General features: G+C 42.4%; 4 protein-coding genes across 4 annotated transcripts; 3 read left to right on the top strand and 1 right to left on the bottom strand.

Moving 5' to 3' along the window:
* Positions 1 to 14,013: 14,013 nt before the first annotated feature.
* On the top strand, positions 14,014 to 19,481 carry LOC125764654 (insulinoma-associated protein 1). The gene has a single exon (XM_049429091.1). It carries the CDS (start codon positions 14,788 to 14,790, stop codon positions 16,345 to 16,347), a length of 1,560 nt encoding a protein of 519 aa, XP_049285048.1. The 5' UTR covers positions 14,014 to 14,787; the 3' UTR covers positions 16,348 to 19,481.
* A 43-nt stretch (positions 19,482 to 19,524) lies between these two features.
* Positions 19,525 to 21,278, top strand: LOC125764655 (protein-cysteine N-palmitoyltransferase Rasp). Its single transcript, XM_049429092.1, has 2 exons — positions 19,525 to 19,833; positions 19,897 to 21,278. Exons 1-2 carry the CDS (start codon positions 19,737 to 19,739, stop codon positions 21,276 to 21,278), a joined length of 1,479 nt encoding a protein of 492 aa, XP_049285049.1. The 5' UTR covers positions 19,525 to 19,736.
* On the bottom strand, positions 21,276 to 21,907 carry LOC125764660 (peptidyl-prolyl cis-trans isomerase NIMA-interacting 4). The gene is made up of 2 exons (XM_049429099.1): positions 21,673 to 21,907; positions 21,276 to 21,611 (listed from the first exon to the last, which is right to left on the bottom strand). The coding sequence occupies exons 1-2, from the start codon at positions 21,770 to 21,772 to the stop codon at positions 21,295 to 21,297; spliced, it is 417 nt and encodes a 138-aa protein (XP_049285056.1). The 5' UTR covers positions 21,773 to 21,907; the 3' UTR covers positions 21,276 to 21,294.
* Positions 21,908 to 22,034: 127 nt separating this feature from the next.
* LOC125764653 (protein HBS1) lies at positions 22,035 to 26,542 on the top strand. The gene is made up of 6 exons (XM_049429090.1): positions 22,035 to 22,327; positions 22,390 to 22,604; positions 22,664 to 22,898; positions 24,680 to 25,272; positions 25,345 to 25,750; positions 25,822 to 26,542. Exons 1-6 carry the CDS (start codon positions 22,288 to 22,290, stop codon positions 26,451 to 26,453), a joined length of 2,121 nt encoding a protein of 706 aa, XP_049285047.1. The 5' UTR covers positions 22,035 to 22,287; the 3' UTR covers positions 26,454 to 26,542.
* The last annotated feature ends 20 nt before the right edge of the window (positions 26,543 to 26,562 follow it).

Below are 26,562 nucleotides of genomic sequence, written 5' to 3'. Positions count from 1 at the left end.
GCAAACTCATCCTTATGGTGTTTCGGAACCATGGTATGGCATTTGTCGATATCGGGAACGGAACCTCGCAAGCGGACTTTTCGTATCGAATTGAAATTTTTTTCCCCGTACGAGGGTGTAAATCGATAGTGTTTGTGTCCGAAGGGATGGTATGGCCCACTTTCGTTCACAACATAGGCGCATCAGTTAACATTTCTGTACGGTGTATGGGTGAGAATACTTTAATCACATTCCAGGTTTCCGTGTGAACGATCGCGTGAGAAATGGTTGTTTATATTCGAAATTGAAACTAGACGACTAAAGAGATGAAAAGGGTACGCTTCAAGACTAGTATATTCGTTATTGGTTGATTAGATCCTTCTGGGGAATTAAAACTGGAGAAAGAATTTAAATCATAAATCATTTGTATGATTCTCTTCTTATAGAATCTAAATCCAAGTTCCAATAATCGCTTATGAATAGTTTAAAAGCCGTTAAGAGCAAGGTTAAACTAACCAAACCAACTTCCAATATGCACCACTCATAAATCATTTCCTTATCTGTGACTCTGCTGGCTGAAATTTAATTACGCCAAAAATTTCAATAAACCCCACCACACTGGGGAGATTGAATTTTCCATTCATTTATTGGGAAATAGAATCTATTGCATCAACATTGGTTTCGGACATGTTCCAATACGCTACAAAAGGGTGGCACAGGAGGATAAAAAGGGCAGCTATCGGGTCTCGATTGCCTGTGTAATACATCATCATCAACGTTACCAGCCTTCGTAACATCACCTTGCAGCTTTCGTCTTCCAATCCCTGTAGAGGGGAATCATTCACCGGATTTGGCACCAGCAGCTAACAACACCCCAACAGATTGTCGGATTCTCTTTGCGCTCGATTGGGCCGGGTGCGTGCGGTGACCGATACCGAAGCAAAACCACCGAAGCAGATGGTCAAAATGGGATACGATTCAAGAACAGTAACCCGAGGAGAGGCAAAAATGTTTTTTTTTATTTTGTGGAAAAAACTCAATGCACTTCCCTAACTAGCTTTGGCGGGGCATTTAAAAATGGTGAAGGACATAGGGAAAGATAAAACGAGGAAAAAAACAACGTAACGAGTGAATTGTAGTTTCGGAAGTGAAGTTTGTTGTCCGTCTTCAATATAGCAACATTGTATCATACGTTCGTCGCCTGTTGTCCCGTACTAGCGTTGTAGTCCTTTGATCTTTAGCTGGTAGACGGAAGAAATTTTTATTAAGCTGTTGTGCAAAATTCACAAAATGTCAACGTTGGCAGTACTGATCATGCTTATGCTGTTTGTATGAAATAATAAAAACATTTTACTAACCAACGGCGCTGGCCAGATCAAGTTGTTTGGATGCGGCACATGCACACTGTTATTTTATTGCCAACCGTTCTTAGATAAACAACCGTTCGAAAACACACATACAATTGGCAAAGCATCGGCAGACGGAGGATGGAAACCGATTTTCGTACCACCTTCGTGCATCCTATGCGAAAAAGCGCGTAGGGAACGAATTATTGGAAGCAGTAAATTATCATGGAAATTAAAACGCCATGAAAGGAAATCCTTTGGGATGTTTGCCTTTAACAAAAAAAAAAGATTTCAATGAAACAGAAGCGGGAAGATTGTAATTAAAAACCTCAGCAACAGATTATCTTGTCTCGCTTGGGGAATCAATGCCGTATCTACGTTTTGAGAATGATCGAGATATCCGATACCGGGGTGGAATGGAAAAAGCTGATGCCGGGAAGGTTTTAACAGCGGGATATTCAGACACAAAATTCAAATCAACCTTTTGTTCGCTAAATGAGGGCTGATAAAAATGGACAAACTGTAGCACAGCTTCGTTTCGCAACAATCCTACCTGGGGCACATCTTGATTCGGCAGAGCAGATAGGTGCTTACGCTTTCAGCCACATCTAATACACGTTTGTATGATTTATTTGCATCACGAAAAGTGTAACGGATATAAATTTATCGTGCTGCATCCTATTTCTGTGGATTTATTATCACTTTGCCACCGAACATGTTGCACTTGCTTCACGCCTTAAACGACAACGAACACAAATCAATATTTGAACCCCTTTTTCGTTTTAATTTCATTTGAGTACTTTAAATACTTCACAGAACGCTTCCATATATACTCTCCCACGCTCTGTGATGCACTCGGTGTGGGATGCATTTCCATCCAATTGCTCGAGGGGATTCCTCTGAAGGGCTTCCGTACAAACGGAAAAAAGGTTCAAACGTTCACTGCTACTGGAAATCGATTATTCCATTCTTCCTCTACGTAGAATTATTTTCACCCAACAACCGAAAAAGGAATAAATGCTTTTCCAATTCTTCCACCTTGTGGAGGTTTCCTTCTTGTTGCTCGTTGTAATCCAATCGTTCCGTCAGTCATTCACGATCGACACAGGACTGTCACGCCGTCCAGAAGTAATTGTAAACTGTTCAAACATTCATCGTACACGCTGGGTCAGTAAACTTAATCCCGATGGATGTATTCAACTGGTCAGCTTTTTCTTTCCCCTTTCGTGGGTTCATGCCATTGCCCTCAAAATTCGAAAAATCCATAAGTTATTATTTCGTTTCCATAACTAAATGTAGGCAAATAGCTTCAGTCGATAGTTACCAACGTACCGATGGAAGCAAAGTACGGGCTTTGGTGCACAATCATTATGATGTTATTTTACAAGATTTGCCTCTACATTTATTCCCCTTCTGCATCATCATACCACCAATTTGCCACATCAAAAAAAAAGAGAAAAAACATTTCTTCAGTCATGAAAAATGCATTAAAACACATAATGGATGCACTATGGCAGCATAAATCTACTGACAACATTTTCTTCCCTCTTCGTTTCCTTATTTCCTATATCCTGTGGTCTTGTATTTGGCGACAAACCGACTAGACACCCGCTACTCACGTATGCAACACTGATGAGAGGGTTAAAATTGTACCTGCAAACACGGCAAAACAAAAAAATATATCGACTCCCCCCCCCCTCTGTAATTAGGGCTTCCCCTTCAATCGAGTGGACCACTTTCACCCTTTCGGCCCGATGGCGATGGTTGACCATTTACTTTATCAATTCGTTTACGGTTTTACGGCTGCGAGTGCATCGTCCCGCACTGGGAAACAGGAAGTGTAGCGCTATGCCAAACTCTTGCCAGCTTCGTATGGTCAAGTTCGCAGCTTGTTTCCGGCCAGGATCGGGTTCCCTGTCCTCCCCGGGTTCCCGACGATACTTTACCGGACGGAAGTTACCGTACAACTCTGCACACCGGTGGAAGGTGCCACCCGACATGGCACATTTGAGTGTGTGGTTGAAGGATGGGAACTATGTTGGGACTGGTCACGCAATCGTTTCGTGTATGTTCCGTATATCCTTTCCGGTTTCCATACTCTCTCAAGGTGGTACAAGTGCTTGTGCTTGTATAATGATTGCCTGATTGCACAGTTCTATTGATGGTGTGCCAAACTTCCAGCAACCACGTCGCACGTCGCTCGTCGGAATCGGATGTTCGGTGGCGGCTACTATGCCAACTGGTAGTCACACAACAAATGCACTTGACCACTTTTAATGCAAACCACCCTTCACGGGTGGTGGGAGTGCATGGATGTGAGAAGTCATTGCCGGACGATGCACCGACCGAATCGATGGAGCATATCTTGATGGTCGAAACAAGTTCAATGTAAAGTTCGTACTAATGCAATCATTTGCTTTCCGTTTTGGAGGTAGGTGGTGTAATGCATTCCAGGAACTGTCAATAAATAATTTAAAAATCATCAAAATGGAGGAACGTTCTACATTGGATTGAGCATAAATGAAGTTGACTTAAGTAAAATTGAACGAGTTGAACATCTTATTTAACTGAATTGAATAAAACAAATGCTTGAAGCTGAAGTTCAAATTCATATGATTATTCAATACAAAATAATTACAAGCAAGATGTCGCTTATAAAACTGTTGCCTAATTATAAGTGATCGTAAAGTTTCATCATTTATATGTCCCGTGCTATCCGATCACATACGCTTCACAATCTGATCAAAAATCCATCCTTCAAAAAAGAATGGGAAATTCCGTTATCTTCTCTCACCAAACGAACACTCGAACGGGACGGAGGTCATCATCCTCTCGGACGGGGCGGAAATCCATTAGATGCAGGAAAAACCTAACGTTTGCTAGCCGGAACCGTACACTGGACGATCCTTGTTCAGCTGCTGCAGTGTCACGCAACTCACCGCCCCGACACCGATATCGTACGCGTTTATATCGCGTCCATGGCCGGGGGATGGGATAGGGGGATACCAAAAGAAAAATATTAAATTACCCCAAAAACCGTATATCCCCATCGTACCACATCGGAGCAGAGAAACACACAAAATCGAGCCTTTAAAATTCATTGCTTCGATCCGAAACCTAGTACGGCGTAAGTTTTGTTTCATTCTTTTCGATTCATCTGCTTTTTTATTTGTCCACTTCATACCATGAAAACTGCTCTATCACATCGGTGAACGTTTTACTTCCCGTCGAGCATCCCGTTCCTATACGTGTCCTGGCCTACACCCCTTCCACACGAACTTATTCTGATGCAAGCTGCTGGAAAAAGACATGGTAAAAAAACGACACACACATCCGGAAGAATTATTAATCGATTATTAAACACTCTGTCCCTATTGCTCCATTATGGAATTCCATAGTTCCGTACGGCAAGGATGTGTTTTACCGTAAACTAACCGGTACGGGGCTATTTTTTTTGGTTTTGCTCTCTTTTTCTGTGGGGTTCGTTGTTTTAACACCGACGTCCGATCGGTTGGCGAGGGTTGATCATCTCTACCAACTGGGATGAAAAACGATACGGAACTCATCCGGTCCGGCATGAGTAGCGTGTAATGTTTGATGAACCACCAAAACCGAACATTTAAATTACTCTCCCACACCTACACCGGGTTCTGAAAACTACGGTAATAAAGGTGAGAAGAGGCTGTTCGAACTTAGAATCGTTTTTCTTTTTGCTTCTCTCCACATTTTAGTTCCACCAGCTGTTAATGATGCGATAGTGTGAAATGGAACAGACACACCCCTATATTTAATGAGGGAAAAGTATATCTTTACTGTTTAATCACATTAAAAGTTTTTTTTTCAGTAATAAATAATTTGATTCTTTTATACGCATACAGATTGATAACGATTTTTAATGAAATAGTTTTTATTAGTTACGTACTTAAGGTTATTGTAAAAAAATAGAAACAATTTCAAAGAAAGTATAACAACTTCCTAAAATGCGGGTTATAAAACTTATCTACCAATGAAACTCCTTATCCGTTAAACTTTTACCAAAAGTCAGCAAACTTTTCATCATTTGGCACTGCGTACAAAAGCGATCCTTTCACTTCGTTTTTGGCATGGTGTAAGCCACATTCAATAGGGGCACTTTGTACTCGTCCGGTGGAATGACAACAAAATGCCAGCATAATTCGGCCATCCTTCTTCCAGAGGTATTGTTGCACCGGAATTAGAACGCTCGTACACCGCATACAAGTGACTCACACAGACGCTAGACGGGAAACCGGATGGCAAAAAAAAAACATTCCGGAACTGATTCGTGAGACTTCTTGGTTTGTCTTTAGTTTGCATTTCGACACATTTTTTTTTTGGGAAGTAAATTTGTGAACCACATCCACTTTGGATACATATGAATGTGTTTCCCAATCAATGAGAAACCGGATGGACATGTTCAAGTAGCGATGAACGTAACACAGGACACACAATTGTGTTGTAAAGCAGAAAAGGAAGGAAACAAAATTGTGGCTTTATGAGGCTGCTCAAAAAATTGGACCGTCGTGATATGCGGGTTGTTTTGTGCGTGGAATGAGCAGGAATCCTTTGGGTTGTTTGCCCCCATTTTAGGCCTATCATAATCGATATTCTCCACGGGACAAATGGTGGTACAGTGGGATGAAATTTGAAACCGATAGCGTTCCAAAAAAAAAAGTTTGAAACGATCTTACACTTCAAGCAGCATAGAAACGATACGATCAGATGGCCAAGAAACGTTGAAACGCCCTTTACGTCGAAGCTAATGTCTTTGTTTCGTCACGCGGCATGTGGTCACATTCAGGCGATCCACGGAAGGATAATTACTTTCCCTGCATGGTTTTCCCTTTTTTTTTGCTAGATTCTAACCAGCAGCCGGGTGTTAAAGATGAGATCAGTAACAAAACTACTAAAATTGAAGAAACACACAAAAAAACAAATGCATATCGCGACCATACACCACTCGATGGCCACTTGAAACGTTTGTACAATTATTGTTCCCGGCTTCGTGCAAGATTGCCTCGAGGGGTTGTAATATCATGGTGTAAGACTAGGGAAGTCCTTAAGGTGTACCACTCCAAGCACTGGCTAGCACAATGCGCCTCAAGATGTGTAGAAGACCCCTATGCGTTAAATGTCTTACGCCTCCTGGGGAGCTACGGTTTGTAGCTCTTGTTCGGTATGGCCCATTTACCGCAGAATTAGCGTGCGGGTAAGGCGCTAGTTTGATGGTGATTTCACGCAACCGATTCGTATGACACATGGGTTATAATTAGGCAGGCAATGAAGTAATAATAGTTTCTTTCTTCTATCGGTACTCGGGGTGGACATTCGATGGGATTTGTTACCATTTATGAGAATGTTTCAGCAAAGGGCGATATGGCTATTTGAACGTTTGATGCTGAAGTTGAAAGGGGACTTTAAAACGGAGAATGATTGCGGAAAAGTATTGGAATTTAATTGAGGAATGAAATAGAAACATTTGAAGAGGAAAATGTTTCTAGAAATTACTTGCAGATATTATAAAAATGTTTACAGGGTTAACAGGTACATTAAATTATGATGCAACATTATTGCAAATTGTTTACAATCAAAATTATTGTTTTCATTTATAAGGTGTTACTATTATAAGGAGTTATGTATTATAGAATTTTTTTTATAGAAAACGTTTTTCTAAATATACTACGGTACTTGTAAAACCAAATCCTTTATATAAAGACATCAATTCCTCGAAAAAAAACTGTAACAAATTTCTCACGCAAGCAGTTTTTCCGAACCTCGATCCCGCATTTATTTCTTCCTTTCGTCTAATATCCTTTTCTCACCGCAAACACTTATTTCCACTCGTTAAGACTACCATCAGCGGGGGAAAAAACACGAAAAACCGAACTACTTTTAGCTCATTGTATTTCCTTTGTGTTGAAAGTGTGATATCAATTCTTAAGATCGAGCAGAAGCGAAGAAGAATGCTTCAAGCTGAATAGCAATATCGGTAGCAAAGATCGCTTGGGCCACCACTTCCTTACCGTTTCGTATGCAGTTTGTAAAACCCTTTTTTTGCTGACACTTTAGGCATTGCTAATTACCCTTTTTCATGCCCATTCATGGCTCGGCACTTGAAGCGAGAGAGAAAAAAAAGTTCCCACTGCAGGCGATATAAAGAAATTGAACATAAATTAAATACACTGTTGCAAGGAAAGGGACTCTCAAAGAAAAGGAGTTTTTTGCTCGAGTGCGTATTAGTTTGGCGTACCACATACGGATTAATCTTAGCCGCTGAGTTTGGTGTACCTGCTGTGTTTTCCTTCCATTGGAAAAGCCTGAGAAAAATGGAAATGTTAAATAAAAATGTTTATTTATTTTTTATTTTGAATTCATTCTTCCCAAATTTAGGAGAGGAATAAACAAATAATTTATTTTATAGACTTTTTTGTATATCCTTTAAAACACATCCTATTAAACCGATATGTTACAGTGATTATTACAATTAAAATTAATCGCTGCTATCAACCGAAATATGAAACCAAAAGATCATTTTGTATCATGTGATTATGTGAACCTATCAACATTGTTCAATTAAAAAATCATTAAACTAACTTCTAATGTGGATGATTTTTTTCTTCCAATTAGTGCAAAAGATTCAATGATTTTATCTATAGGCTTGTGCGCAAGCAGTACGTGCTACATTTTGTCAAGATAGAAAGTTTCGTCACTGGAAACTGTGGCAAAATTCCACTTATTTTGGGGAAGAAAGAAAATCAGGAAGAAATGGTTTCCCAAACATGGGAAAATCACTTTTACCATGCTACCACATTAAATGTTCGTTTCTCTATATCGCAATGCTAACAACAGACGGAACGTTGGAACAAACGATTTTATAAGGGGTGTCGTTTGGAAGGACACGTGATAGCACATCGTTACCGAAAGCCTTCATCTCTCATCCATCTCTGCAAGCGTGAAGTATTATTTCTCGCAAACAACTTCACGCAAAGGTTCGTTCTCTGCTTTTTCTTCGTGCGTCTTGCAAAAGGTTCCGTATGCGTTGACATCGAATGAATATTTATCGTGCACCCTGCACAATCTTAATTACAAACCGTATCCACAGTCCCACACACCAATCACCGTAATTCGATAGCACATTCGACCCATCCGGGAAAATCCTGTGGACATTGTCACAAAAATGGAGGATAGGTTTGAAAATTTTCCAACAAATCCCACCACCACCACCGACCGAGTGAGTACGTCAGTGACAAATGCGACGTTATGCCATCGCACACGGTCGAGGGAATTCAATGTTCCACCCTTCTTCTAATGCCACCGCGATACACGAGGCCAGAGGGTGGATCATCGGGTGCTGAACGAAGATGAGTTTTCGTCACACAACGAAACCCATTTATCCGTTTCCAGATCCTAATTGAATAAGAAGTACCTCGTCGTGTAAGAGCTTAAGAGTTTTTGGATTTTCTTTCCCGTTTTTATGGGAAAGGTTTTGGTAGTGTAAGGAAAATCTCTTTTTATGCTTTTGCACATCATTCCCGTACGCTCTTTTAGATGGGAGAATCATTTTGCTAGACGCACACACGAAAACTGGACGGAACGTACGCCGATGACGTTTAATTAAAATTAATATATTGAAGCACCGACACTTTTGTACGATTTAAAATTGACACCCAAAAAAAATGGATCATCCCATCCGGTTACTCATCCATCCATCCCCGATGGAGGCGCCTAGTGGATGGACCGTTGTACTATTTTTAAATTTTTATTCTTTCACTACCGATGCCCCCGAACGTGGTACGGAATCATTCGGTGGGCTCTCACCGTGAGTCATAGTAGCATGCACACGTTGGGGCTAATATCGTAAGGATGACTAATCACCGTCGGGGCCGGCTCGGGTTCGACTCATGCGCGTCAAACATTGGCGGGAATGCGTGATGATTTTGTGTTTTGCCGCACAGCACTTCGTACATACATTCCTTATGCATTCGATGGTACATAAGTAACAGGTTTGTATCGTACGGAATGCAACAGGTTGTTGAAACGATGCCAAAAACCATACACTGGAAGTATTATTTTTAGACCTTTCGGTATTGACGATGAGTCATAGGCGTTTTGCTCTAGTGGATGATGCATAATAAAATAAAATAATCACTCGATTTTTTTTTTGTGTTTCAACACAATTTAAGGGAATAAGAAATAGAAAAAAAATTATTATCTAAAATAGTAATTATCGACATTTTTTTTTTCTGGTAAGAAATGTCTCCCACTTCGAAGTTTCCCTTTCCCTGTGTTGCTATAATTCAATCATCTTTCAATCCGAATACAATACGACCGTCTGGAATGGCTGAGATAAGCCTTCATTGAGTGCATAATTTGATACTTATCTTGACATGAACCTTCTGGACCGTAAAGCCACAGCAAAGTAACAGTGAATTGATATCCTTAGGCGAGTGTTTGAAATGATTGATTAGTTTTGTCTAATTGTTTTCTTAGAGGACTTATAGTTAGGAAGTGAGGCATTGAATTAGTTTTCCAAAAACTATCTTTAAGTAGATTGTTTGAATATAATAATCTAGCAAAATGTCACAATTCACTGAATGTCACAATTCAGTCGCATAATTTTCAACCCCTCCACGAAATGTACCGAAATCATATTACTCAAACTCATTTGCATTCGCTCGTATTCTGTGCCGTTTAATTATGTCCATAATTCTCCTTGCATTGGATGCTGTCAATCAACGCTCGCAGCAGAGCATGCATCATCGTCGTCGACGCCCGTTCGCTTCTGCTCACTTTCGTTGAGCCGTTTTTTTTTTGCCCTTAATGCAACGCCAGTTCCATCCCACGATCGAACACTACAAGCTACCAAATACCGCTGGGCAAACATAATCCATCCCTTACGAAGCAAAAAAAGAAGTAAAACCATCCCGAACTAGGGTGGAACTACTGTACAAAGCATTAAAACATAGCTTGGGCTTCGAAAAAGAAGGAAGCGTAGAAGAATGCCCAATTTTCTCGGTTGGGGTATCATCGGGGAAAAGGTAGAATGGAGGTAGAAGGGAGGAGAGTATTTTTCCTCGCCAGAACGAATGGGGGAAAAATTTTGACCAACGGTACGGTTCTGTAGTATCGGTAGCTTCGTAAAACAAGTCTGTAAAGCACAAACACAAACACAATCCAGGAGGAATCCGAAGGGATCGTTGCAACACACGGGCAGGATAATGTGCACAGCATTCGTTCTAGGTGGCAGCAAATCTCGCATTCGTAGTAAGGGTGAGCCGCCGATAAAGCGAACCGAACCGTTGCATACCATTGCCATGGGCCTGTTTCGTACCGAAGCATAATGGATTCCACAGTAACTCTCTAGCTCTAGCATCGCTGGACTGCATGGCAATAGGTAGTAGGCAAGCAAAGCATATCGAACATATGCAAGGGGTGGTGCATTGTTAGAAGGTTTTTAGAAACCCCTTTTCCCCGACGCTGCTAAGGGTGGAAAAAATGGGTTAGAATGGGTGGTGGAAAACCTTATACGTTTTTTTTTTGCTTTATTAAGGCAAATGCAGTTGTTGCCTCGATTCATTCCCTATCGCGAGAGTGATTACAGCCCGGATGTACACCGATAATGCAAAAGCGTACTTTAAATGTCCAATATACACACACACTCTACACTGCCGTTTTGTGTAGAAGCATTTCGAATCGAGTTTCTTTTTTTTGTTTGTTGCCTTTTCATAATTTAGAAAATACACTCCGAATGGGGAAATCGAATCAAGGCATATTTATACACGCATTATTTAATGCTATTCCGCTTGTTTTTTTTCGGGTGGTTGTGCACACGGGTGCAGTGCCTGTGCCAGGTGAGATAAAGGTTTGCTAAAGGTGTGCGACTAAAAGCATAATTTATGCCACGCAGGACACACAATTTAAACTACACACGCTTCTACACGGCGTATGTCACACATGGTAGCACCTTTGGTATGTTTGTTGGCGCGTGTGTATTTCACGTTTTTTAGGGGGCAGCATTTGTTTTTTTAATTTACCTCGTGATACACAAAATCCGTTTCCGATCTAGGTGTAGTGTGTACGTGGTGCACGTAGTTGGTAGATTAATGGAATAAATAAATAACTAGAATATAACGAAATGCACACGACCAGAACCGATTGTACGGCAGCGTGACAAAGCTGGTGTCCTGTTTTTTTTTGCCTCCTTATAACCCCCGCGATACGATAGATTTTTATTATGATTATCTTATTTGCTCGATAATAAGCAATGATAAACATGTGGAGCTGGTAAAGGCAAACAGTGTCGACAAGGTTGGGAGAACACACCTTCCATGTTGAGCACAACTATTCGCTTCGAGTGGTCGATTAAAGGGTGTTTCTTTTTGAAAACATATAATAGTTTTTGTGTTGAAATTTAGGTATTTAATTTGTATAACAATGCTCCAAACTTCAGAGGACTACTCCAAACAGTAGAAGCACCTAATGCAATGATTTAATTGCATTAAAGCTTTAGTAATGTAAGCTCATTGTTCAACCACTCAATCCCCCCTCCATGCCTTACCGTGGACCGTGAACTTGATAGTGCAAAAAAAGGGACGAAATCCTCACCTTCCTTTCGTTGAGAAAACGGAGAACCACTTCCCTCGATTGAAAACATTCCGCACCGTTGGTTGCCATATTGCTTCTAGACGATTGAAGGTAGGGGTCTTCCATACGGTCTTCCAACGCTCCAGACGACGCTGCTTTACGAGCCTTAAGTTCCACATTCCCCGACAGTAAAGACGGTTTAAGACGTCGTAGCAAAAAGGGTGAGTTTTGTGGTAGCTCCTATTACCGAGTAGTTGCTACCGGTGTTTATGGAGCGATAAAAAGGCGCACACACATATATGGAAGGAACAGCATAAAAGAACGTGCCCTTTTATAGCAAGTGTCTTAAAGGAAGGTTAACTTCCCTTAGAAAAAATCGGGACAGGTGACATCAGTGAGGAAGGTTAAGAACTAAGGATGTAAGGTGCATTACAAACAGTTAGACAGATGACTTTTTAACCTGGATTGGAGCTTGTAGAAAGCAGAAATTTTAAGCACAAAATAGTTAATCAGATTTAGATACATTTTTGCTTTACCTCATGTGTAAAAAATATTTTCAAAAAAAAATCTAATATAAACAAATTAATAATATCACAACTGTCACCATTAGCGGAAGGACACTCATACCGATTGCCGAATAAAATTCAAAATCAGCAGCTGACGAGAAATGATACAAATAAAAGATGATCAAAATCTTTGTGATCTGCAAAATCCAAGACCGATTCCGGTTCTCCGCCTGTTCCTTGTATAGGAATCCCTTTAAAAGACATCCACAATAAAGCATCATAAGTTATGTTCGAAAACGTAACATATCGGCAAGAATGGAAAAAAAAGTTCATTGACACCGGAAAGATCCTCGATCCTCGAAACATATGATCGTCGGAGTGCCGAAAGCTTCGGAATCTTACCAGTACGGAAAGGATATCCCTTTTTACCTGCGACCAAAATGTCAATCTGGTCGAAAAATCAATAACAAAAAAAAACACATACACACGCACAATCGATCCTTCGGCTTGATCAGCAGCTGCATTTCGGCTGTAACTTAACGGTTTCATATAAAGTGCCAACAAAGAAAAAAGAAGGTATATTCGGGATCGTATTCCCTAGCCGATAGTTCGCTTCACCAAACCTCTGCTCTTTAGCTCAGGCAAAAAAAAAAACAATAATGCAGAAAAATTCACCATCGTGCACAACACACGCCACGGCACGAGCCATTTTAGGCGTTCTACTGCGTGCAGCTGTGGCGCAAGAGGAGTTGAAACGAATAATAAAAATAATGGTAGAAGAATAAAAAAAAATAGCGACACAAAACCAGCAACACAGGAACGTTTGGATAAATGAAAATCAATCTCCCTTTTGCCCGCTGCCCGCTGGCCTTGTTCCAGATGGAAAAAAAGGTTGATATGAAAATGCGTTTTTGCGTACACGCATATTCATTTCCATCTACTTTCACGCTTTACTGAATATGCTGCAACAAACAGAAAAAAAACTAATCATAATTAACAGCCCTAAAACCAACGCCGTTCGTACGATCGTGTCTGCCCCAGCCCCGTGTCAGGATCCTCGAGGGAAAAGGGGAAAATCCCTTTTTTCCCTATAAGGAAATCCCCCCTTTTCGGTAGTGATCTTAAAGGACGAAAAGGACGGGGTGAAGGCACGTTGGAATGGACATAGAAAGAGGAAGAGAAACTGCATTAAGCTCAAAAGAAAAAAGAAAAATACATACACAACCACATACGAAAACAGAAATAAAAAGTAGTGCTGTATGTGTTGTGGCATGAATCACCATCCGCACCCGCGTGCGTTATGCTGTGGAAAAATTGGCCGGCATTAGAAGATACCCAACAAACAAAAAAACGAGATACAAAACCCGGCGCAAGAAGAACAAGCCAAAAACCTGATGAATCGAATTCAACCACCTTTGCCACGGATCGTTGTGAATGATTGTGCAAAAGGGAAATGGGACGCTTAAAGAGTCCTTACCGAATGTCCTTACGGAATGATGAAAGCGAGAGGGAGAGAGAGAGAGAGAGAGAGAGAGAGAGAGAGAGAGAGAGAGAGAGAGTAAAGAATACACAACCCGCAAAACTAGCACAGAAAGGAAAGGACGTCGTCAACGCCGCACGTGCTCGAGTTCTTTGTGCAAGTCGGAGTCGCGTGCCACTGATGCCGAGGACCTGATGCCGAAAAACCCCCGGTGGAAGGGAAAAGAAGAGCGCGGGGTTGTGTTTACATCCGTGCGGCGTTCTCTTCTCTTCTCTCTTCTCCGACTATCGTTGTGTGCGTATCGAGCGTTGGGAAATAAAAGAGGGGAGAAACACATGCGCACACATGAACGTTTCTTATGTATCCGCTTCTTCCGTTCCTTCCGGTGGTGGCAGACACAGGACCGGTTTACACGATCTCCCTGTTACGATTGTGTAAAGGGGATTTTTGTTTCGTATCCTTGTGGATGTGCGTTATGTACGATGGAACCCCTTGAGCAGGGCCGTTGTTTACGCGACCGAAAGAGGGACAGTTCCACACGGTACGCTGACTGCTGCTGAGCGCATATAAAACGGTCCGGATCTTCCGGACGGAGGATCATTCAGTGCCTGGCCACGGCCGAGGTCATACACGCACACGATACGATACGCAAACCGAGCGCAAGAGAAATCGTGGAATAGTAGTGGCAGAGACTGAACATTGTAAATAGTATTTCAACCCAAAAAAAAAACGTAGTGGCCTTTTCACATTGCGCCATTCGAGACATTAGGCGTGTTGGAGGTCAGATAGTGCTAGTTCGAAAGTGTGCTTTTACACTCGTATCCCGTGTTCGGCAAGTGTGTTTCTGTGTTCCCGAGTGTTGTGACATGCAAGGATGGCAGCAATCGTACAACCCGCACAATCCCGCCAACCATCCCCAGCTGGTCTCCTGACGACGGTGGCCAGTTTACCGGCATCCTACAAAGTACAGTACGGTGATGTAGTCGGAAGACCGGTCATTTCCAACGCCAAACCACCCACGACAACCGGAGGCGACAGTCCGTTGGATTTAACCGTACGGCAAGTATCGGCGGGAGGTCCCATTACACCACCGGCCACTCCTTCACCGTTGAAGAAGCGTTACCGCGAAGACAATCAGCTAAATGTGCCGCCGAAAACGGAAGAATCACTGCCAAAGCGTACCAAACCGTGCACGGAAGCAAGCGAACCGGTGCTAATTGACGTGCGGAAGGATTTAATCACACCGGCAAAGGCAAAGGATGGTAAGAGTGCCAGCGAACCAACCGTTCCAGTTCCACCGAAGAGTGCAAAAAATCCACCCACAGCAACTGCTGCCTCGGGCGGTACAAAGGAACGGCGTGCGAAAGCCATCCGGAAGCTAAAGTTCGACGAAGAGAACTCATCACCCGTCTCGGGAACGATCATTATCTCGCTGGAGGAAGCACTCAGTGGAGATTCGCCACGTGAATCCGGTGACATTGATCCACAGTTCAATCTGGTCGAGGTGTCGGATGAGGTGCGCGCCGAACTTGCCGCCATTCCGAACGTGATCGGTGGCTACAACTGTAAACTTTGCCGTCTGGAGTTTGAGGATGCGTTCGGGTTGGCACAGCATCGTTGTTCCTGTATCGTACTGCTCGAGTACCGGTGTCCCGAGTGTGGCAAACGGTTCAACTGTCCTGCAAACCTAGCGTCGCACCGTCGATGGCATAAACCACGCGATCAGGTTGGGAAGAAGGGCAGTGCTGGCAAGGTTGAAGCGAGCAGTGATTCTGCCGACTCGGACAGTGCCTCCGGTAAGTTCCGGTGCAACCAGTGTGACAAAACATTTAAACGGCCTGCCTACCTCAAGAAACACCAGCTAACGCACAACAAACAGCCAAACAAGAAGGTGGCGGCTAAGCGAGCTCCAAGTCCAACCGTCACAGTCGGAGCTCAGTATCCTGGAGAAGATTCGAACCATTCCAACCAATCGACCCAATCGATGGAAAGTAGCATCGTTACGTACACTGCCTCCGTGGAAGACTTGGTTCCTAGAACTAAGCCACCACCGCTTACCATGTACCGGACGCTCGCATCCAACGATAGTGGCGTGCAGGAAATTGAAGTGATCACTTCCGGATACTATGCGGATACGTCAACAGTGACGTTTGTGGAGGAACGTGCCAGTTCGGTAGTATCCTCATCGGGACGGGGCAGTGTTGCATTGGATCACGACGAAGATCACGATCAGGACAGTGACTGTGAGGAGCGTACATTGGTCATCAATGAGGACTACCGTGACAACGAAGATGATGACGACGAGATGGAGCGTCAGTACCGTTCGGCCTATTGCGATCGTTTCACCGAGGAAGAGAACCTGGCCGCCGCAGCACTCGCACGACTCCGCAACGGACCGTCCGTCATTCGCCACACGACGGCACTGGTTGTGTAGGTAAGCTTAGCCTGTAAGAGAAGTTTCCTTTTTGATGGTTGAAGGTTTTTTTTTTTCTGTGTGTGTAAACGATCGAGTTTCTTTACATTCGTACCCAAAGACCTGCCGTTAACGATCGTTTTCGAGTGCGGAGCGATCGTACGTGAATAGCAGCGTTAGCATTGTACTCTTGACTATTATTACTTAATAAGTGTTGTACACAGAGGTGTGATGCAGTGTGATGTTCTACCGCTGGGATGCCTTGACCTTAGCGAGGCAGCATTTCTAAAAATGCAACATTTGTACATTTCTTTAACGTATCGAACCCGATTCTACAGCGCCATACCAAAGGATTACTATTTAGGGAAGTGTGGAATGGTTACCACGCATCAGTGGCCCTACCGTACTGTTAGTAACTTATAAGCTAGCCATAGACTGACGAGAGTGAGAGAGAGCGAGGGAGAGAGTGGGAGAGAGATAAAGGGAGACATTTTTGTACATTTCTACATTCCAAAGATTACGAGCAAATGCTAGTCGCTAGGTTTTACAGAAGCAAAGCTTCACGAAATACTCTAGTTCGTAGGATTTATTTAATTCTTTATCATACTTTTCTTTCTTCTCTTGTTTTGGCGGAAGTTTCGGTGGCGAGTTTCGAGTGTTTTTTTTTCTTAAACGCTGTGTGCTTTTTTCTTTCTTCCTACTGTATTCTATCGTTTCATTCTTTGCTCTCTAACTATTTCTACATTCTTTCCTTCCTTTGTAATCATTTGTAAAACACTATTTGCTAAAACTATATTGCTATACGAAGAAAACAAAATCAGGAACTTCCGTCCTACAGTCCATACTTCTTGTACATTCGAGGTTTCGAAGTTTGCAAAACTTCAAAAACCCACAACCTCCCAAAGATGAGTAAACATCTAGTCATTCGTGTAAAGCGTTAGGTTTAATATATTGTGTGATTTATATTCTATTCCTGTTCAGGCACCCCTATAAAAGTTCGGTCCGTTTTTCGTTCGACATACGCACTCATACAGGAAATAAGTGGATTGGTTGATTCATTTCCAATAGTTTTTTTTTGTACATTTAAATAACATCATCCCCATTTACCATTTCATTTCATTTACATCGTCTTTCAAGCACATTCCACTTTTTCGGATTCCTTTTTATCGCTCAATGACTTTAATATAATCAAGATGAGATTCGAACCTCGGCGTTCGGTGTATAAGCCCGAATGTCAAATGAACGAAGCCGAAACGATCGAATGATCAATCTTCTAAACTTTTACTTTCGATAAACATTTGAAGCACAACCACTCTTGTTATGAGCACCGAGTAAGATCTATAAAGATTTCAATCAATTCCCTTTCGCTGTCACAATTACGATTGTGCACATAAGTGGCTAGCGCCAAACAGATATGGATCACTACTAACGTTATAAGAAAATCCTTTCCACACTGGAAAGCTGTTGCATTCTGTATACGATTTTTTGTTTGAGTTTTGATTTCGTTTCATTAAAACGCAAAGTCTTTCGAATGCACTTCCCCGCGCCGTTCCTAGTGATGGTGGTGATGCATTTGAAACGGTGCGCTGCAGGTTCGGGAGAGGCTTTTGCAATCGTGCGAATAACCGTGCCATGTTAGGTAGCGAAGGCCTTCGGTCTGGCTGCTGCGAAGCAGTGAGTACGAAATGAAAGGTATCAACTTATAGCACAACATGCCAACATGCGCACCCACTAAGTAGAATGTAATCAAGGTTTAGGAATTAGTGTGGTGCAAACTGTTTAGTTTTAGGTGCAAGCTAGTCATACTTGAATACTTTAGTTTCTAGTCACGTATATTTGTACCAAAGAAAAAGGAAGCCATTCTAGTCCAGTTACGTCGATCACATCACAGCTAGTCCAGCAGGGCCCACTAGTCAGGGTGTATGTACCTTTAGAAAGTATTCAACACGTTTTCTGGTCATTTTCTAGTCATATTTATTTATTTATTTACTTCACTGTAAGCTTTTTTCGGCTTTCATAAGATCTCAAAACCCCTCACGAACATGTCAGACTAGTCATCACCATGTACATTATCTAGTCCAGAACACCAAAAATAGTTAACATATAACCAAAAACTAATTTTGCTTTAAAACGATAAGCACCAAAGATAGTATTACTTTTGAGTAAGTGTGTAGGGAATTAATTTATGTATTTATTTAAATTATGTATTTATTCACACTCTTATTTATTTCATATTTATCACTCTACGCATGTACATTAATTTATTCAATTTCTATTGGTACTTTAACATTTAATCATGATACTACACTTATACTAAACGGCTACTAGCGGTAGAACATCACGATGCACATTATATTTGCGGTACAGTTGCCTGACGTGTAACGATTAACAATAAGAAAAAAGCAACAATCTCATCACAATTTTACAAACGAAAAAAAAACGAGGAGGATCACACAAGGAGAACAATCGCTTAAAATATCTTGTTGTAGAATGTTGTTAGGAGCTTCTATCATATTTACAAAAGGGAAAAATTTGAAGACCAAGGTCTAATCATTTGCATATTGAAACGTTTACAAGAAGCGCAAACGTTGAAGGGTTTCTAAACAAATCAAACATGTGATATTAGGTGAATAAGATCTACAAAAGAAAGAGAAAACAACCCCGCTACCAGTGTACACATACGATGTATTTTGCTTTTGGGCAATTTTTGTTCCATTTTTTAAAAATATTATTCTCAATTTTCTACGTTTGTTGCATGTCATCTACACGTTAGCTTTTCATTCTTAGTTTAAGTAATCGCTTTTGGTGAGAGGAACAGAAACTGATACTTACTGTAGGTGGAAGCACGCATTTTGATTTTAAGAAGAAGAAAAAAAACATTACACACATAAGTACTTATTTTTTACCAGTGTATTATTTTAAGTGTATTTCGAAAAATTTGTCTAAACAGTGAAATGAAAGTACAATAAAGCCAACGCAAAAAAATCGAATCATTGTCTCATTTTTCCATTAATGTAAATGATATGAATATTATAGGTAAGTAAGCAATAATCACGTTTTATTGAAAAATATTAAACACGTGGTACATTCGAAAATGGAATAAAATTCAAACCGTCGATTAGACCAGCAATTTCGTAAATTTATGTTGCTGTCAAACGTGGATGTCCATTTGCGATGCTATTGTTTGGTGATTTGTTTATTCCTTTGTTGCAGGATGCATTCAAAAGTAAACAAATAGTTTCTGCTGTACAATCGCCGGTCATGGTAAAGATCGGATCAAAATCGACAATTTTCATTCATTTACTTTTTGTATTTAATCGCCAAATCATAGTTGGCGATAATAATAATGAAGGTTTAGTGACACATTTTCAAGACAGTGATCAAAGTGACCTTATAAATGGTGTTTCGAAATGGCGCACAAGCCTTCCAAAGAACTGTTCGGTTGTGCGGCACTCTACGTTGGATGTTTACTATACTCTTTTTACAAAAACTATGAATTAAGCAATGGTAAGAGCATTTTGGGAGTGTTAAAATCGAATGATGCTACAGTCAACTCAATTTTTTTTACAGAAAACTTGGAAAACTACCACACACTCGACACCGGTTGGTTCATATTCAAAAACCGACGACGTGACGATTTCGATTGGGAATGGGAACATTACATCGGGTTCGTAGAACGGCACGGGCTATATTTCCTGGTACACGTCGTTGTGATGGAACTTTCTCGCCGTGTTTGCGCTAAGCATACTTCCACCATTCTAACGATATTTGGATTGATTGTGATTCTTCGCATGTACAACGTGCCAGTATTAACAGTGATACTAGTTCAAAGCTTATCATTCTATTACGGTAATCCAGCAAAGTACTATCGGTGCACTATTTGGCTGAAAACATTCCTGTGGATTGCGGTTATTAATTACTTCAAGGTGTGGTACTTTTACGACAAGCTAAATGTACACTTCAACATCCACAACGATCAACTGCTGGAGCTGAGCCTGATCACTTCGTGGAACGTGATTAAGTGCACCAGCTTCTGTCTGGACAAGGGCCGGGAACCATCAACGAAAGAGCACTATGGTTTGCGTGATCTGATGGCTTATTTGTTGTACTTTCCGCTTCTCTTAATGGGACCCGCCATAGTGTATAGCCGGTTCAAAACGCTCCACAGCCATTTCCAGCATGAACTGGAACCAAACAGCTTTGTCTACCGCATGTGGATACTGGCGAAACGATTAATGATGGCATGGTTTTGGGCGCTGGTCATGCTGGCAGGACAACATTTCCTCTATGTGAATCTCATCCAGCAAGATCTGGTACTGCTACGACACGTTAATCTTTGGGCACTGTATGGCCTGGGTTTTCTGATGGGGCAATTTTTCTGCATCAAATACGTCGTGTTCTATGGTGTCGGCATAGCGTTTGGTCGCTTCGATGGCATTGATATGCCGGCCAAGCCAATATGCATTGCAAGAGTGAATCAGTACTCGGACATGTGGAAGTTTTTCGATCGAAGTTTGTACGAGTTCCTGTTCAAGTACATCTACACCGAACTGTGCACGAAAACGTCCGGGCTGCCGCGAAAAATTCTTGCCAGTTTAGCCACCTTCGCGTTCATCTATATCTGGCACGGGGTGTTTCTGTTCATCCTCATATGGTCACTGATAAATTGGGTTTGCATTTTGCTCGAAAGGCTGGTAAATCACTGCACACCGGCCGACAGTCGCTGGCGTGCAATTATCGGTACGCATGTGTTCATACCCTCGGTGCTGTCGAACTTTTTCTTTTTTGCCTCCGAAAGCGTGGGCTTCATCTACCTCCAGCGCACCTACACCGAGAGCATCAGCAACTATCTAGGCTTGTATGTGGCCTCCTACTGCTTCTATCAAACTGGGCAACTAGTGAAGAATCTACAAACGAACTATCGTGCTGACGAAGAACGACGAACGAAATGAAAAACATAGAAAGCATTTATTTCTTGCCTTCCACCATTATAATATGATATCCGAACTTAGTTTTGATGGGAGGATCCGTGTACTTGGGAGCGTTGGTAGTAGAAATGGGTAACGCAAAGGCCGCATCCTGGAACGGTCCCACCATCGCACCTCGAATCTGCCAACCAAGATCGCCTCCCTGGCGTGCTTTATCTTCACTGTAGTTGGTCGCAACCACATTGAACGCCTGTCCCTCCTTCAGCTTCTCCAGTGCTTCCATTATTTTGCCTTGCTTTTCACAAAGAATGTGTCGTACTTTCACCGCCGACCCGCCTTTTTTCTCCTTTGCTGCACCTGCAAGCAATTGACTCTGTTTAGCGCAAAGTAAGCAATACGATGGCCATAAGCGTATTACCTTCTTCAGCACCACCACCACCGCCCCCTTTCTTTCCACCGGAGCCACCCTTGGCTGGAGCAGCTTTTCCTCCTCCTTTAGCGTCCTTTTTTGGTGGCATCGTTTACTTTGTTTTCAAAACAATCCTGCCGGATGGGATTTCCTAACCTCGATGCCAACCGGCACCCAAACGAAAAGTACCTAGCAAATGGAACTGTCATCTGCCATGACCTTCACAGCTGTAGTGTTTTTGTCTTGATGGATTTCCTCGATTATATCCCTAAATTATTTGTTTGAAGCTTTTTTACAGTAATTCAAGATTATTTTGTTTTATTTATTAAATGTAGGTCAACATATATTTCACAATTTCGATAAATCGCTTCACAGTTATGAACTCCTCGCTATAACCTGACCAGAAGAAATCTGCGATTGACATTTTCGTGCAATGCACACGAATTGGCTTCAAAACAAATAAACACGTCGTGTTTTCTGCCAGCAGTGAATTATAATTCGATAATGCCGAACAAAATCTTCTGCTAAGTGTAGAAACAATCGCAGGAAACTTGTGCTGCATGTGATCGTCAACCGAAACTAGTTTGCGTTAGCTTGCGAAACACAGAGCAAATCCCTGAAATCATGTCTCGTCATCGCAATGTACGCAACGCAGTTTACGATGGTACGTAATGTTCACTATGTGGAGCTTAAAAATCATATTTTCATGCACCTAATACCCATCAGATTACGACGATGACGATTACCCGTACGGACATTCGGTGGAGGACGAATGCATCTCTCCAACCGATGCACAGCAATGGATCTACGACCGGGCCAAAGGTCAGCAGAGTATGTCCGAATTTCTTGCCAACAATCGCGACATCGAAGAAGAAGACGACGATGAACTGGCGGCCGAAAATGTACGCGAAGGCGCCGCACACAAGAGGCGCGATTCGGAGGTAATCTATTAATCTGTTTTGCACTGTTTATCACTAAAATTCACAACTATGGTTCGCAGTGCTTTCAAATGCCGGATCTGAACGATGACGACCGTGCACGGTTGCTGTCGTGTATGGATGAAATCCGCGACATCGTTGGCGAAACGTGCAGTGACCGTCAGATGGTGGAAGCGATCATGAAGCACGATTATGATTGTAGCAAAGCGCTGGACGAGGTGCTGAACAGCAACAAGACGCCACCAGCGCTAGCCGCAAAATCTGGAAACAAACTAGCGGCTGATACGATGGAAAAAGGTATGTACGGGGTGACGCCGTCACCAATACACTGACAGTGATAGATACCGTACTGGCATGCATTACACCATATGGCTCACATTACGGTTGAAGAATACTTGCATATTGTGAAATTTCAAATTTAAACTATGGGCAACCGTGCGTTGTGCAATTTTTAAATAATTATTATTATTTTTCCTCTTTTCAACATTTACTTTGATAGTGTGTAGTAAATGGCATTCGGATTTATTTTTGAGAATTTTACCAAAAAAAAAATAACATTCACAATCAAAAGAGTACCAGTGCTGATACCAATGTGCCCTGGATATATAAACATGCGCCACGGTCTCATTCGAGTGGAATGTGAAATTGGCGCAAGTGTACAGCGATTGTGCGCGCAAGTATACTAACGGAGGTTCATTTTAACGTATCTTTTTTTCGGTGTCTCATCTCTGTTTGCTGACGGTTTGGCTGCATAACGACTCGACACACTCCGGATGGGCATCACAATTGGATTGCTTACGGAAGGTAAGATTTAAAAGCTTCTCCTAATCCCATGACACCCAAAGCGAACCATGCTTCTCCCCTTGGTGCGGTTCGGTTTGCTTTACCGAAGCTGCAGTTCAGTGCCGGCGGTGGTGTCAATTTGAATGATTTCGTGAAGCAACGCATGAAACAAGAAACGCAAAGCTTATCGTCCGATAAACCGTTGGGCTCTGAAGCAACCGGAGATGAAGCGGTAGAAAAAGAAAATAATGTACCAAAGCTAGTAGCTTCTCCGGCGGCGTCTAAAGCCACATCGCTTGCACAGTTTGCTGCTCTCTCGATTGGACAGAGCTCTTCGACGGCTTCGCCTACCGTTCCGAAGCAATCTTTTACGAACTTATCAGACCTGGCAAAACATCATCTTGGAACGCAAGGAACTTCTCCCACCTTTTCGACCAATGCATCACCAAAATTTAATGTTCCTCAGCTTTTCAAAAAACCATTTGCCTGCGCTTCTCCATCCTCGGCTTTGTCGGGAAGCGATGACACATCATCCCAACAAATGCTTACCCAAACTGGTTGGATATTGGACTTGAAATCGGCACTCATTAAACAGAAACCCGATGCAAAACATTCTGCCTTGGGGGCGAAAAGTTTAACCAAGCAAAAAGGTGCCTCAGATTCAGTGGATCCCATTAAATACGGTTTCATCGATTGCGATATCACGGAAGCAGTGAAACCGACGATCGATGAATTTTGTACGATCGATGCTAGCTCGGTGCTGCAGATGGATCTTTCCAACCATCGCACACTGACTTCGTCTGCTATGGGAATTGTGCTGGGAATTCGCTACAGAAAGCGTAAGCTTCCGGTACGAGTTTCACATCACTTTCCAACCTACACCACCGTCGAGCCGTTTCGATTTGATTCACCCTCTCCAGACGATATAGTGTTGGGACATATAAAGAAATTTAGGAATTAAAAACAACTGACAATTGAAGACAAAGGGGAGGGAGTGCGTGAGAGGATGACTCTTAAATAACTCTGATCGATTCCCTTGCAATAGGTTAACAAAATATTACCATTCGATGTATTGTAATTAAACGTTTTATCTTTCGGTTTAACAAAAATCCATTTTGTGTAGGGTCTAAGCTTTAGCGAATAAATTCTTTTTTCTATTTATACCACATTATCATACGGTATTTTTGTGAATCTAAAGCATTCATCCATTCCGATCGTATCGTAGATGATTTCGCAATATTATCCATTTTTTCTTCCTCAACATTGAACGTGCGACCTTTGGGGATCGAATTTAGGCATCGGCGAACGTTTGCTGGAACGCTCGGAAAAGAAACTTCAAACTTCTACCCACAATGTGCCGATTATCATCGCAACACCTTCAGTCGACGCTCAACAGCATGTTCGCGATATAGGAACGACCGTTGTAATTACCCCGAGTCCATCGGTGGCTAAAAAAACGCTCGCCTTCGATGTGAACAGTCCTCGCGTACAATCACCCTGCGTGTCCAGTCGCAATACGCCAGAAATTACGGACGAAGCTCGACAGCAGCAGCTGCAATTTCAGAGCCAATCGCTCAAATCAACCCCGAAGGAACCGTCGCGAAATGCGAAGGAATTGTTTAGCAAGGAACGCGGCACCAGGAAGGACCACATTCATATGGTAGTGATTGGTCATGTGGATGCGGGCAAGAGTACGCTGATGGGCCATCTGCTGTACGACACCGGGAATGTTTCGCAGCGCGTCATGCACAAACACGAGCAGGAGAGCAAAAAGTTGGGCAAATCGAGCTTTATGTACGCTTGGGTGCTGGACGAAACGGGTGAGGAACGGGAGCGGGGCATTACGATGGACGTTGGCAGTACACGGTTCGAGACTACGACAAAGGAGGTAAGCAATCGGTAGACGAAAATGATTTAAATTGGTCAGAAAAATTGAAATGTGATTAACACACTCTTTCAGATAACGCTGCTTGATGCTCCTGGACATAAGGACTTCATACCGAACATGATATCGGGAGCAAATCAGGCAGATGTGGCCTTGCTAGTTGTGGACGCTACTCGTGGAGAATTTGAAACCGGTTTCGAGCAGGGTGGTCAAACGCGAGAACACGCACTGTTGGTACGCTCGCTAGGCGTCAGTCAGCTTGGCGTGGTCGTCAATAAGCTAGATACGGTCGGATGGTCAAAGGAACGATTCGACGAGATAGTGAGCAAATTGAAGGTGTTCCTTAAACAGGCTGGTTTCCGTGATTCGGACGTTACCTATGTTCCGTGCTCAGGATTAACGGGAGAGAATTTGGTAAAAGATCCAACGGATCTCGCATTGACCCAGTGGTACATTGGGCCGACACTTTTGAAAGTAATTGGTAAGTGAATCGATCGATGCTCACTGAGGAAAGATCTTTAAAAATATTTTACTTCAATCCATTTTTTGCAGATACCTTCAAAACGCCGGAACGCGCTATTGATAAACCGTTCCGCCTATCGGTGGCAGACATATTTAAAGGCACCGGATCGGGATTTTGTCTTTGCGGCCGTATCGAGTCCGGTATTGTATGCGTAAACGATAAAGTGTTGGTGTGTCCCAGCAAGGAGCAAGCCGTTGTTAAGAACATCACGATCGATGAATTACCTCACCAGACCGCTTTTGCCGGTGATCAAGTATCGCTAACTTTGGCTAACGTTGACATCAACAATATCTCGGTCGGGTACATTCTATCCGACCTTTATCATCCGGTCCCGTTGGCCACACGTATACTCGCACGAATCGTTGTGTTTAACATCAAAGTTCCGATTACGAGAGGATATCCGGTGCTGCTGCATCATCAGTCGCTTATCGAACCGGCCACGATCCGCAAACTAAAGGCACAGCTGCACAAGGGTACGGGCGAAGTCATTAAGAGGAATCCTCGCTGTCTGGGCAACAATTCTTGCGCGTTGGTTGAGATCGAATTTCAACGACCGGTCGGTATGGAGCGGTATGCGGATTTTAAGGATCTGGGTAGAATTATGTTGCGTGTGGAGGGTGTTACGATTGCTGCTGGACTAGTGACGGAAATTGTTAAGTAAGGACAACGAAACGGAGAAAAAAGAACGGATCGGAAGACGAACCGATCTACAACACGATCGAAAAGAAATAAAGACTACATACTATCGAATGATGCGGATTGATCGTTTG

The sequence above is a fragment of the Anopheles funestus genome, chromosome 2RL (genome assembly GCF_943734845.2).
Source record: "Anopheles funestus chromosome 2RL, idAnoFuneDA-416_04, whole genome shotgun sequence".
NCBI classification, from domain to species: Eukaryota; Metazoa; Arthropoda; class Insecta; order Diptera; family Culicidae; genus Anopheles; species Anopheles funestus.
This window is presented reverse-complemented; position numbering and strand designations above follow the sequence as displayed.

Bases quoted from the DNA above. Each gene is read 5' to 3' on its own strand.
- LOC125764655 (XM_049429092.1), top strand. From the start codon at position 19,737: ATGGCGCACAAGCCTTCCAAAGAACTGTTCGGTTGTGCGGCACTCTAC. The intron at 19,834-19,896 runs GTAAGAGCATTT...TTTTTTTTACAG, and splicing joins AAACTATGAATTAAGCAATG to AAAACTTGGAAAACTACCAC.
- LOC125764660 (XM_049429099.1), bottom strand. From the start codon at position 21,772: ATGCCACCAAAAAAGGACGCTAAAGGAGGAGGAAAAGCTGCTCCAGCC. The intron at 21,612-21,672 runs GTAATACGCTTA...AATTGCTTGCAG, and splicing joins TGGTGGTGGTGCTGAAGAAG to GTGCAGCAAAGGAGAAAAAA.
- LOC125764653 (XM_049429090.1), top strand. From the start codon at position 22,288: ATGTCTCGTCATCGCAATGTACGCAACGCAGTTTACGATG. The intron at 22,899-24,679 runs GTATGTACGGGG...GATCGAATTTAG, and splicing joins GGCTGATACGATGGAAAAAG to GCATCGGCGAACGTTTGCTG. The intron at 25,751-25,821 runs GTAAGTGAATCG...CATTTTTTGCAG, and splicing joins GACACTTTTGAAAGTAATTG to ATACCTTCAAAACGCCGGAA.
- LOC125764654 (XM_049429091.1), top strand. From the start codon at position 14,788: ATGGCAGCAATCGTACAACCCGCACAATCCCGCCAACCATCCCCAGCT.